The 13,178-nt window shown below is 33.2% G+C and overlaps 2 protein-coding genes across 2 annotated transcripts in view; both read left to right on the top strand.

Annotated features, from left to right (window-relative positions):
* Window positions 1-10,577, top strand: part of LOC135129530 (RNA polymerase II elongation factor Ell-like) — a 134,521-nt gene extending 123,944 nt beyond the window's left edge. Inside the window, exons 7-9 of the mRNA XM_064056696.1 lie at window positions 5,253-6,002; window positions 6,059-6,230; window positions 8,035-10,577. Of these exons, the coding sequence (XP_063912766.1) occupies window positions 5,253-6,002; window positions 6,059-6,230; window positions 8,035-8,193 (1,081 nt within the window). The 3' untranslated portion in view covers window positions 8,194-10,577. The remainder of the gene's footprint in view (window positions 1-5,252; window positions 6,003-6,058; window positions 6,231-8,034) is intronic.
* A 74-nt stretch (window positions 10,578-10,651) lies between these two features.
* Window positions 10,652-11,806, top strand: LOC135129531 (hsp70-Hsp90 organising protein-like). Its single transcript, XM_064056697.1, has 5 exons — window positions 10,652-10,759; window positions 10,808-11,023; window positions 11,074-11,322; window positions 11,373-11,496; window positions 11,545-11,806. The coding sequence occupies exons 1-5, from the start codon at window positions 10,751-10,753 to the stop codon at window positions 11,655-11,657; spliced, it is 711 nt and encodes a 236-aa protein (XP_063912767.1). The 5' UTR covers window positions 10,652-10,750; the 3' UTR covers window positions 11,658-11,806.
* The last annotated feature ends 1,372 nt before the right edge of the window (window positions 11,807-13,178 follow it).

Raw genomic sequence — 13,178 nt, 5'->3', positions numbered from 1 at the left:
TTTCGGTTTTTCAGGTTTTTAAATTTTAGATTTTTTAATTTCTCTCTTTTTTTTTAATTTGACATTTTTCGAGTTTTCGGATTTTCCATTTCACGTCTAGGTTGTTCAATGTTTAACATTTTTTGGTTTCCTAATTTTTTAAATTTTCGATTTCTCCACTTTTAGCACTTCAATTTTGAGAATATTTCAATTTTTTGATGTTTGAGGTTTTCAATTTTTCGATTTCTCATGTAATCGAGATTCCGCTACTTCAATTTTTTTAATTGAAATATATTTCAAATTTTCAGCTGTTTCGACTTTTCGGATTTTCAGTTTTTTGAATTTTTTATTTTTTGATTTCTCGGTTTTTTTTCCCTTTTTTTTTTGTTTCAGTTTTTGGATTTTTCGTTTCACATCTCGGTTTTTCAATTTTTAATATTTTTTGGGTTTTCAATTTTTCGATATTTTTTCATCAATTTCTTAAAATTTTAGGTTTGAAAATTTTTTGATGTTTACTTTTTCGATTTCTCGTTTTATCAAGATTTCACTTTTCGATTTTTTTAAGGTTGAATTTTTAGAATTTTCGGATTTCCTGTTTTTTAAATTTTAGATTTTTTGATTTCTCGTTTTTCTATCATTAAATTTTTCCATTTTTCGGATTTTCCAATTCAAATCTCAGTTTTTCAGTGTTTCATATTTTTGGTTTCTCGATTTCCCAAATTTTCAACACTTCAATTTTGGAAATATTCAGTTTAGATTTTCCGTTTTTTTTTTGAAATATCAGTTTTTCAAGTTTTCGTTTTCTTTAAATTTGACATTTTTTGATTTTTCGAATTTTCCACTTTACATCTCGGTTTTTTCAATGTTTAATATTTTTGGTTTCTTGATTTTTAAAATGTTCGATGTTTGAGTTTTTCAATTTTTTCATTTTTCGATCCTGCGATTTCTCGGTTTTTCAATTTTTCGGCTTTTCAGTTATTTGAATTTTAAATTTTTTGATTTCTCGTTTTTTTTTTGATATTCCAGTTTTTTCAAATTTTCGTGTTTTTTTTTTCTTTTTGTTTTGAATTTAACATTTTTCGATTTTTGAATTTTTCATTTCACATCACGGTTTTTCAATATTTAATATTTTCTGGTTTCTCGATTTTTCAAATTTTCGATTTCTCAATTTTTCAACACTTCAATTTTGGAAAATGTTCAATGTAGTTTTGCCGTTTTTTTTTTTTTAATATCAGTTTTTCAACTTTTCGTTTCCTTTAAATTTGACATTTTTTGATTTCTCTTTTTTTTAATTTAACATTTTTCGAATTTTCCACTTCACGTCTCGGTTTTTCAATGTTTAACATTTTTTGGTTTCCCAATTTATGTTCGATTTCTCCGTTTTTCAGCACTTCAATTTTGAGAATTTTTCAATTTTTCGATATTTTAATTAATCAATTTTTTAAATTTTAGATTTTTCAATTTTTTGATGTCTTATGTTATCGATATTGCGCTATTTCAATTTTTTAATTGAAATTTTTCGAATTTTGGCCTGTTTCGATTTTTCGGATTTTCAGTTTTTTAAATTTTTCGGTTTTTTTTTCAGTTTTTGAGTTGTCCGTTTCACATTTCGGTTTTTCAATATTTAATATTTTTTGGTTTTTCAAATTTTCGATTTTTCAACTTTTCAACACTTTGGTTTTCAGAATTTTTCAATTTCTGGGTTTTTTCAATTTTTCGATATTTTAGATTTGAAAATTTTTTGATGTTCGAGATTTTCACTTTTTCGATTTCTAGTTTTATCAAGATTTCACTTTTCGATTTTTTTAAGATTCAATTTTTCGAATTTTCACATTTTCAGTCTTTTAAATTTTAGATTTTTTAATTTCTCGTTTTTCGATCATTAATTTTTTCAATTTTTCAGATTTTCCATTTCAAATCTAAGTTTTTCAATGTTTCATATTTTTTGGTTTCTCGATTTCCTAAATTTTCAGCACTTCAATTTTGAATCATGCGATTTCTGGGTTTTTCGAATTTTTGGCTTTTCAGTTATTTGAATTTTAAATTTTTCATTTCACATCTCGGTTTTTAAATTTTTCGATTTTTCAATTTGCCAAATTTTAGATTTTTTGATTTCTCTCTTTTTTTTAATTTAATATTTTTTGATTTCCCTGTTTTTCAATTTTTCGATATTTTAATTCATCAATTTTTTTTCAATGTTTAATATTTTTGGTTTCTTGATTTTTCAAATTTTCGATTTCTCAACTTCTCAACACTTTAATTTTAGATTTTAAAAATGTTTGATGTTTGAGTTTTTCAATTTTTCATTTTTCGATCTTGCGATTTCTCGGTTTTTCGATTTTTCGGCTTTTCAGTTAATTGAATTTTAAATTTTTTGATTTCTCGTTTTTTTTTTTGATATTTCACTTTTTCAAATTTTCGTTTTTTTTAATTCAACTTTTTTCGATTTTTCAAATTTTCGATTTCTCAATTTTCAACACTTCAATTTTGGAAAATGTTCAATGTAATTTCCCGTTTTTTTTTTTGAAATATCAGTTTTTCAACTTTTCGTTTTCTTTAAATTTGACATTTTTTGATTTTTCAATTTTACATTTTTCGATTTTTCGGTTTTTTGATTTGTCTTTTTTAATTTAACATTTTTCGAGTTTTCGGATTTTCCATTTCATGTGTCGATTTTTCAATGTTTAATAGTTTTTGGGGTCCCGATTCATCAATTTTTAAATTTTAGATTTTTCAGTTTGTCGTTTTTTGTAACGAATTTTTCAGCTTCTCAATTTTTATTTTTGATTTTGATTTTCGCCATTACTTAATTTTCATTTTCCCGATTTTATATCACAATTTTCGTTTATTCAATTTTTCAAATTTGAATTTTGCGATTTTCGGATTTTCAGTTATTTAGATTTTACAATATTTCATTTTTTTCGATTTTTACATTTCTTAAATTTTAATCTTTCGATTTGTCAATTTTTCGTTTCTTCACTTTTTCAAGTTCCTGATTTCTTTACACTTTTTCATTTTTGATGTTTCAATCTCATTATTTTTCAATTTTTTAAATTCAAAAAGTTGACAAATCGAAAAATTAGAAAACCCAAAAATTATAAAATCGCTTTAAAATCCAATAATTGAAAAAATTCACAACTATAAAAAAAAAAGAAATATAGAATCAAAACATTGAAAAATGAAAAACGTGGAAAACCGAAAAATTTATACTTGTTGCAATTTTTCGTTTCTTCATTTTTTCAAATTCCTGATTTCTTCACATTTTTTCGTTTTTGATTTTTCAATCTCATTATTTTTCCATTTTTTAGATTCAAAAAGTTGAAAAATCGAAAAATTAGAAAACCCATAAATTATAAAATCGAAAAATTATAGAATCGAATAAATGAAAGCTTTAAAATCCAATAATTGAAAATTTTCACAACTATAAAAAAAGAGATATAAAATCAAAACATTGAAAAACCGAAAAATTGGAAAAACAAAGATTCGAAACGAAAAATGTAAATCGAAAAATGAAAAACGTGGAAAATTGAAAAATTTATACTTGGAAACTCGAAAAACTGCAAACCGAAAAATTAAAGGAACAAAAAAAATGACATTTCTAAACATTGATAATAAATTTGGATGCTAGGCATACACAAACCTCATTTGACATACACCTGTTAAACTTTTATGACTTAAGCGGCTTAAGCCAAACCACCCTTATCGGTCAAACTGGCTATTGTATTACTTAACTCAGTTCACAGCTACATTATACCAACAATGGCCAGTAATAATCTTGCGGTTCGGGTCCACAAAGCTTATAACAGCCAGTTTGTCTTATAAGGGTGCTTTGGCTTTAGCCACTTAAGTTTTAACAGGTGTATGTCAAATGAGGTTTGAGCGATAATGACATCAAGCGGTTAGACAAAGCCTGTCGAACTCATGATATTTCTTTAAACCTTGGTAAAACCTAAAATAAAACAAAATTTGAGTTCCAAAGTCAAACGAAAAGGCATTAAAACAGTAAAATAAGGAGACATTTCTAGAAGGGATTAAGTCGGTACGTTCAGATAAACAATTAAGAGATTGTAAAATTTTGGGATTAAATTTTTTCCAGGTATTGATATTTCCACTTAAAGACTTAAATTTTCTAAATGATAAAATTCTAAGATCGTAAAACTGAAAAAGTGCCAAATTTTTAAAATTATAATTGTTATTACATACATATTTAAAGTGAAAACTAGAAAAAGTGCAAATCAAAAATTGAAGAAACGAAAAATTGAATAAATTGAACTTCGTTATTTTATCATGACCAATTTTGTTAAATTCTGTAACACTAAGAACTATAGGAACCATACGTGATAGAAAATTTTAGTAGTCATATCTGCTCTCTGTTAGCATTATTTGACTCTATAGCGCTTATTTCATTAATGTTGGAAATCAAAATTACAAAATGTCGCCTCGTGTTCTTCAGGTCGTTAAAATAGCATTAAATGAATTATTCGTTAATAAAATTATCTGCCATCGAGGAAACGAAGCAAGCATCACATCAAAGTGAGCACTGGATGAATCTTTCAATTTTTAATAAGGTGGTTTGAAAGTCAGATAACGTCTGGCCTTGAATATTGATCTGCTTTCAAGTGCATAATTTGTCATTTTGATGTTGAATCAATAACAGAGTGCCGGAAATTATTTTTCACTCGATTTTAAACATTGTTTTTTTTATTGTACCTGGAAAACCACCTGGAAACTGGAGAAAACCTGTCTAAAATGAAAACCGTGTCTTTTAATGTGTTGTTACCTAACGACAACAAGATAACGTTATCGGGCACTTGTTTCCACGAGTGTTTGATATTTTAAAAAATCGGTAAATTTAGATGCATTGGTATGCTTTAATTTAAACAGGAGTGGAGTTTATTTCACGAAAAGATGATCAAGTTTGTGAAATAAACCTTATGTTGTTTTATAGGAGCGTAAGGTTTATTTAAGACGATAGGGGTGAAAGAGGCATTAATCGGTTAGACGAAACTTGCAAAGCTCACGATATTTTTTATAATAAAGGTGATTATTTGAGAATTAACCCAAAGCAGGTGTTTTTTGATTTCTCCAAAATTCTAGATGTCTAGAACACGGATTCGTAAACCACATACAAAACAAGAGACCTATTTTTCATAGTCTAGGGGTCATGAAACGTCCAAAAAACGTGAAAGTAAAATTTATAAATTGTCCCATACAGTTTCCAAAGTGTCCCCTTATGCTGTGGAGCTCCTTAAAGGCAATGTGTTTATTTGTAGACGGAAGCCCCAGAACCTCACCCCTCCGGGCAGCAGCGACGGCGGCAGCTCCGGGAGCGGCCAGTCCCCGACCAGCACCCACCCCGGCTCTCCGCCGCCGATCACGACGTCGTCGTCCAAGCGGCCCGGCTACTACGACAACCAGGACGGCTTGCCCACCAAGCGCCAGCGCATCTCCCATTACCGGAAGCCCTCCGAACAACCCACCTACCGCTCACCGGTGGAGAACAACAGCCAGCGGCGGCCCGTCACCGACTCGCGGGACGCCAGCAACATGAACCCCCGCAGCAGGGAGTCGCCGACGCTCAGCAACGGCTACTCGACGCCGAACGGCGGATATCCGCCGAGCAACGGCTACGTGACGCCGTACGCCGACAAGCGGAACTTTAGTGACGACGGCGACGACCGGAAGCGTTCTTGTGATAGTCATAGTTTAAGCTACGGCATCGGCCGCGAAAAGACTTTCGGGGGTGGCGCGGGTGATTGTAGGAACGGCTCGCCGCAGACGGGCAAGACGGACAGCGGGTACGCGAACGGGGCCCCGGTGCCGAACGGTAAATGCAAGGAGAAGGAAAGGGGCAAGTACGACAGGGTGACGTCGTCGAGTCAGAGGAGCGTGAGGGTGAGTCCGGACAGCCAATCGGAGGCGATAGGCAACAACGAGAGCGTGGGGGGAGCGATGGTGGTGTCGCCGGTGCGAGTGAAGAGCGGGGCCGTGGACAGCAGTTCGGAGTTCCCGGATTACTTAACGTAAGAAAGACAAATTTGGGTGTTGAAATGACGTAACGGGTTGTGTATGATTGCAGGGAGTACACCAGGATCAAGGATGCCGAGCAGAGGCGGAGGTTCAAAGCCGATTTCAATGCCGACTACGCCGAATACAAGGACTTGCACGGAATTGTGGAGAAGGTTTCGAGGAGGTTTGTCAATTTAGAATCGATGCTTAAGCAAGAAGACGCTTCTAGTCCCAGGTTTAAAGTAAGTCGAATTTTATATTTCGATATTCAAATTTGAATTTTTAAACATTGAGCATAGTGCGTTTAACTCTAGAACTTTTACTTTTTCGGCAAAATCCGATCAATTTTAAATGTTTATGTTTAGCATAAGAAATATCATGAATTTTACATGCGTTGTCGAACGGATTAATGCCATTATCACCATGCTAATTTCGTTTACACAATTATTATCGAGATTTTTTGTATATTCAAATTTTCAATATTTCGATTTTAGTTTTTATTTTTTTCATGTTCCTGATTCTTAATTTTTTCAAATTTACAATGTTGCAATGTTTCTATTTTTTATTCGAAAAAGTGAAAAAAAAATCAAAAAATTATAGAAAAGTCAAATTGTAAAGTCTTATTTTGGCAAATGATAGCCCCGCCCACCCGCCCTCTATTTTTTTTTTTTTTTAGAGAATGTTAAATGCCAAATCAGTCTTATCTTAACAGGTACTAGCTCCACCCATCCTATTCTCATTTTAACGATTTTATCTCTGCCCATTAGTATAAGATCAACCTTTCATTCAGACCACATCCAATGAATTACTAAAATGAAGGCGGGGTAAGTGGGCGGAGTGAATTATTTGTTCTTCTGTAAAGTGGAAAGAAACTAATAGGACCTGGGGTGTTAAAAGGAGAAAAAAGAACGCTAATCCTATTTTTTTGTTACACTATTAGCGATAAAAATGCATTTCTTGTTTCAGAAGAAAAAAGAACGGGTGGGTGGGCGGGGCTAAATTTAACTTTTTCTTACTGAATTTTTTATAAGCAAGCAGGAGCCCCGCCCACCCACCCCCTCTCCATTCCAGTGACTACTCTAAATATTGTTCAGTCTTATCTTGGCAATTGCAACATTAAAAGAGCGAAAATTTGAAACATTAAATATCGAGAAATTGAAAAATTAAAAAGCCTAAAATTGAAAAAATAAAAATTTTTAGAAGTTGTTATTACATATTTAAAATGAAAAATTGAAGAATTCAAGTTGCTTTCAGTATTCAATTTAGAATTTCTTAACAATGATCATAAATTTGGCTGCCCGGTGTACTCGATTCTAATTTATGTGAAAGAAATCAGCATAGCGATAATGGCTTCAACTTGTTAGATGAAGCGTGTAAAAATCATGATATTTCTTACATTAAACATAAATGTTTGAAATTGGTCACAAAATTGATCGTATTTTACTGAAAAGCGAAAGAAGGTACCAAAATGGGATAAAGTCAATAAAAAAAACATTTCGTTTCAAAGCGATTAGGGCGGTACTTTCAGGTAAACAAGGTCAGATTAATTTTACAATAGTGATATTTTGGGATTAAAGATCATTAATTTTGAATAAATAACTTTTACGGTTGATTTTGAATTGGATTTGCAAGTTGAAACTTTGTAGTGTAATAATTTCCATTTCCCTGTCAAGATAAATAAACGAAAACCGCTTATCGCAAACGAGTCACTCTTTTGTTCATATCAGAGGCAGACATCTGTATATATTCAATAGCGATGTTTTTTCTTGCAAGTATTTGCTAATTGTTGAAAATATGTAAAACTTTAAATATGTCTCTGATAAAAAGAAACCAGCGAACAATGAACAGGTGAGAAAAGGAGTAACCATTTTCGCACATGCCAGTTGACATCGGTGTAGGCTAGATTCTTTCGCTGTTCACAGACAGATAAATCGGGCGATGTAGCTGGCAGACTATGGGAAAATAAATTTTCCCATAATTGTAATATTATGTGTCTAGGAATTACATATTTTATTGTGGTTACATTTCGTTTTGTCGTTGTTTCAGGATCTAAAAAAGCAAATCGTTAGGGAATACAATGAAAATAAGAAAGATCTGGAGCACCAGAAATTAAAGCGGAGATTTCAGTATCTGCACGACAAGCTGTCGCACATAAAACGGCTGGTATTGGAGTACGATCAGGGCTTGTCAAATAACCAGTACTGACCCTGGGACGTGGCCCGTAGGCCTCACGCCCCGGCACATTGCTATGGACTCCTGCCATCGGACGACTCAATACTAACATCACGAACCACAATACAAGTTTCCCATTAAAATAGAAGAAAAAAAAGTAAAAAAAGTGTCTAGTGAAGTCATATTTATATAGTCTATATTTGTATTCGTCTTAAGGAACAAGAGAGGAATTAAGTAACTGTTTTGGTAGATTGTCGTTGAAAATATTGTAATTATTGCTTATTGATAATTCGTTATTTATTAATTTTGATGTCAAGTGCATTACTTAGATTTGTATAGGTTAATTTGTTTATTGTAATATACGTGTTGATACAATCACTCTTTGAACGCAACAACAGACGGATGCAGAAACATCAGCACAATCAAGTAAGTGTGGAACGAGACGGTTTTTGTTTTTGTTGGTTCGGCGGAATACTTATCGTTTTTCTTTCCAGCGGTTTTGCTCAAAATAAATGTGATAAAAAAATTTCGTTTGCCTGAATGAGGGTGTGCTCTGCCGCCATCAAAGATTGATTGTTAACATAGTCTAAATAAAACGTTTCCCTCGTCAATGGCACAGTGCTTAAATCTCAAACATATCTGAAGTCATATTTGAAACGAGAACAGTCAACTTAATACCATATCTACTTAGTTATTAATTTATTTACTGACTATACATATCTTTGTTATCTGATGCCACTGTGCTCTATCGCAAGCATTTAAATCGGGTAATTTGGTTAATTTCATTGTGCCATAACTACCTAGAAACCGATCTAATGCTTTGATATTATCAGTTATCACGGAAATTGTTGACATTTCACCGAAATTCTGTTGCTTGTTGTAATAAGTTTGTATATTATGATGCATGTTGTCGTTTTATTCTCTTTGTTTGTACGCAGTATTGCCATTTTAACCAGTTACCATACACACTTCTCGTTATCTCATAGTTGTCTTAAGATCTTCCGTTCTTGTTGTTATTCTTCCACTGGACTAAATTATTTACTGATACTGTGCCAAACGCGTAACGATGATATTCTAAATTGTAATTCATCTTTTCCATTTTCGTCTCTTATTAGTTTAATCTTTTAACCGGCGAAGTTATTTTGTGGCGATTTTATTTATTGTAGTTTTAACGTCGTCTTGTTTTACTGTTGTTACAAAATAATTTCCACCTCTGATCAAATTAGCGATGTTGTGTTATAATCTCATTCGTTGTTCAGTAGCCATAACATCTGCCGTCTGTATGGCACAGATGTAGATTGACGCGTTCGAACAAACCAAATAGTAGGCGCCGTCATCTTAATTCTATTTGAGTTCACGTACAGCAATCGTAACGATAACACTTAACAATGGGGATTATTAATAACCGAAATTAAATGTTTGTACTTTGATAGATAACGTTATCAAGTTTCTCGGCGTCGTTTTTTGTTGAAAATCGAGTTTTGGTTGTTCACTGCGACTTTGATCTCAGCACCTACGTTTTGTTGTCGAACGTCGTCATTCTGAACATCCAAATAGATCTAATTTAGGAGATTTAGTAGTTAGACAATGAAATATTATATTAAACTATTTTTGAACTGTGATGACCACGCTCATTCCGCTGAATTAGTTAGTGTTATGTTGTCCAGTAGCAGTGCCCTTCCTGCCAATCAGACTGTCCGTCGATCGCACTCTAGCGATGTGGTTGTGATTGTACATATGATCTTCGATGACGACCTGGCCTGACCTTGACTCATCATAAATATATATACAGTACCATGTATCTATATTATTACATATATATTAATATGTTAGAGTATGCTTAATCAACTTTATTCTGTCTTCTCGCTTATTTTATTTTATTTTTTTTGAGACAAAGCAAATATGAAAACCAAAAAAAATAAAAAATATTAAATGTCGTTAGTCCGGGGTTGTGTAATTTCTATACGTACCGAGTCAATTTAAAAACACAAAAAAATTCAATTTTTGTTGAAGCGCCTGAATGTTATTAATCAATTACATGACACGTGGATTAATGTGATAAAAGAAATGGTTCATTGGTTGTTTGGTTTGGTTGGTCTTGTTTGTATGAGTAATTCCAGTGACCGTACGTAGACTAACATGTTTTTGAGTGCATTGATTGCTCTCTTTCTCTCTCTGTTGTTATGTAAAACGTGCCACTTGTTGCCAAGCTTGGTCTGTTGTCGATTTTCGGTTATGAACTGATCTATGTTATATATCACCCTGTACATAAGTATATATTATTGTGACCAGTCTGTTTTTGTCAAAGTGCTGGTAGATTATTATGTCCAGTTCGTATTCAAGTGGCTAGGGTTTTATAACGACATTATGTTTTATTGTAAATTTGAACTATGCAATATATTTAAAAGCATCCCGAATTCGTCTTTTCTTTTCCATTTTTCTGACGATCCTTACGTGTGTTACGCCATTGGAGTTGCTACGCCACTGGAAATTACGTCAAAGTGCGCGCATTTCTAGGTTATGTTTACGTGATGATGCGTCAAATTCGTACCATATAACAAATTATACCGGTGTTTAGACAAATTTTGGGATGGATGAGGTTCGATTATTACCATTTTGACTTTAATGATTAAAAGTGACCTTTTAGAATTCACCTGAAGCCCTAAAAGAACTAGGAAATGCAGCTGTAAAAAATCAAAAGTATGAAGAGGCAGTTTTGTATTACACTCAAGCTATTAAATCGGACCTTAGCAATTACACCCTATATAGTAATCGCTCGTTTGCTTTTTTAAAAGTGCACCAGTATTATTTCGCCATGGAAGATGCCAAAGAAACCATAAAACTGAACCCGATGTGGCCCAAGGTACAGTTTTACTAGTTAAACTAGCGCTGATTTTAATTTGTGTCTCGTAGGGCTATTTTCGTAAAGCTGAGATAGAATATACAACTAAGCATTACTTGTCTGCTTGTGAATCGTACCAAAAAGCGCTTCAACTGAAACCCGACGATGTAAATCTAATTGACGCTTTAAATAGGACAAAGAGGGAGATTTTGAAGGAGCGCAAAGCCGATGAGGTGATTCCATGGTTGGGGGCAGGGATTGGGATTGTCGTGGGTGTGATTATTGTAATAGCGGATTGTATTTTCACCCATAAACCCACCGTGAGTCAGTATTGTGACACTAAAGCTTGATTTACATTAAATATTTGTAGCACCCCCTTCTAATGGCTTTCGTTACCATCGTCATAGCGATGGTAGGGTACGGAATCGCCAAAACCTACCGGTATTACGTGAGGTGCCAAAGAGACGGTTTATTAGACCCACCTCTAGACTTGAGTAAGTTTATTATAAAATCCCAAAACTAACTATAGTCGCGTTTTCTAGTGAACGAAGACGAGACTGAAAGTGAGAACTCTTCAGAAAAGGAAGCCAAAACTCACACACCGAGATACACAAAGTCGCAAGCCCGTCAAAGATATAAAAAAGGGAAGTTATAGATCTTACTGTGTGTTCTGTTGTGGATTTGCGTAATTCACATTCCATTTGATAAACCCCAGTCTGACTTACATGTTGGATGAATTTGCAATAATTTGTTATAAGCATAATGACTATTGTGTGATGTTGTTGATAAAATTTCTCAAAACGAGCACCAGTGTTTCAATTGTGCCGCCTCTTCGTGACATCAAGTGTGCCAAGTGACGTCAGAAACGTCAAACTAATGTCAATGATCTTGGAATCATGGCAAAAGATGGGAATCTTTGGTGTGGGAGGATTAATAGACAAGGAATCTGAACCACAGAATTATCAATTATGTGGTTTGTTGCAGTAGAACGAAATAAGAGATTATACTGATGACCTGTTTAGTATTACATTCTTGGCTATAATCTTCTAAATCACAATTTACGCGTTTACTCCCTCCTAAAAAATTGGTGACGTCATGTCAATTTTAACGAATAAATGCTGTCTACTAAAATAAACAAAATTGATCAATTGAATAAAAAAATCTATTTTTTTAACTTCAGTTCACAGTTGTTTGTAATTTCTCTGGGATAAAATCAACCACTAAACTACAAGCGTAGCGAGCACGTTTAAGATCTTCCTTAGATTAGAAGCTAGATTATAGTTCTTAACAATAATCTAGCTTCTCAGGGACACAAATAAATAATTTTTAAATTAAACCTGAACGTGCTCGCTGCGCTCGCATTTTACAGGTTGTTTTTTTCAAGAAGCAACATCTAAAATCCGAGCGTAGCGAGCACGTTCAGGGTGTTTGAATCCACAGATATTAGTGATCACAAACTCGCATTTTTAAAAAACAGCAAAACTGTAATAATTTAGCTTCTCAGGGATACCAATAAATAACTTTTTAAATGGAATCTGAACGTGCTCGCTGCGCTCGCATTTTAGGCATTGATTTTGGAAAAACCAATCTCTAAAATACGAGCGGAGTCCCACAGATACTCCTGATCACAAACTCACACTTAAATAAAAAGCAAAATTGTTGTTAATAATTTAGCTTCTCAGGGACACCAATAAATAATTTTTTAAATGGAACCTGAACGTGCTCGCTGCGCTCGCATTTTAGGAATTGGTCTTTGATGTTGAGGATGTTTGAGTCCCACAGATATTAATGATCACAAACTCACATTTTTAAAAAACGGCAAAAATGTTGTTAATAATTTAGCTTCACAGTGACACCAGTAAACAATTGTTTCAATTAAACCTTAACGTGCTCACTGCGCTCGCATTTTACAAATAGATTTTTCAAGAATCAACCTCTAAAATACGAGCGTTGCAAGCCCATTGAAAATGTTTGAGTCCCACAGATATTAGTAATCACAAATTCACCTTTTAAAAAAAACAGCAAAATAGTTTTTAATAATTTAGCTTCTCAGGGACACCAATAAATATTTTTTTAAATGAAACCGGAACGTGCTCGCTGCGCTCGCATTTTAACATAACGAGCACGTTCAGGATGTTTTGAGTCTTACATACATTGGGTAATAGAAATTAATTTA

The sequence above is a fragment of the Zophobas morio genome, unplaced genomic scaffold (genome assembly GCF_036711695.1).
Source record: "Zophobas morio isolate AGI-343-1 ecotype UQ-CSIRO unplaced genomic scaffold, CSIRO_AGI_Zmor_V1 ptg000016l, whole genome shotgun sequence".
Taxonomy (NCBI): Eukaryota; Metazoa; Arthropoda; class Insecta; order Coleoptera; family Tenebrionidae; genus Zophobas; species Zophobas morio.
The sequence above is the reverse complement of the archived record's forward strand: the minus strand, read 5'-3'. Positions and strand labels throughout refer to the sequence as shown.

Excerpts from the sequence above, each read along its gene's own strand:
- LOC135129531 (XM_064056697.1), top strand. Across the intron at positions 11,024-11,073 it reads TGAACCCGATGTGGCCCAAG|GGCTATTTTCGTAAAGCTGA; the intron begins GTACAGTTTTAC and ends TGTGTCTCGTAG. Across the intron at positions 11,497-11,544 it reads AGACCCACCTCTAGACTTGA|TGAACGAAGACGAGACTGAA; the intron begins GTAAGTTTATTA and ends CGCGTTTTCTAG.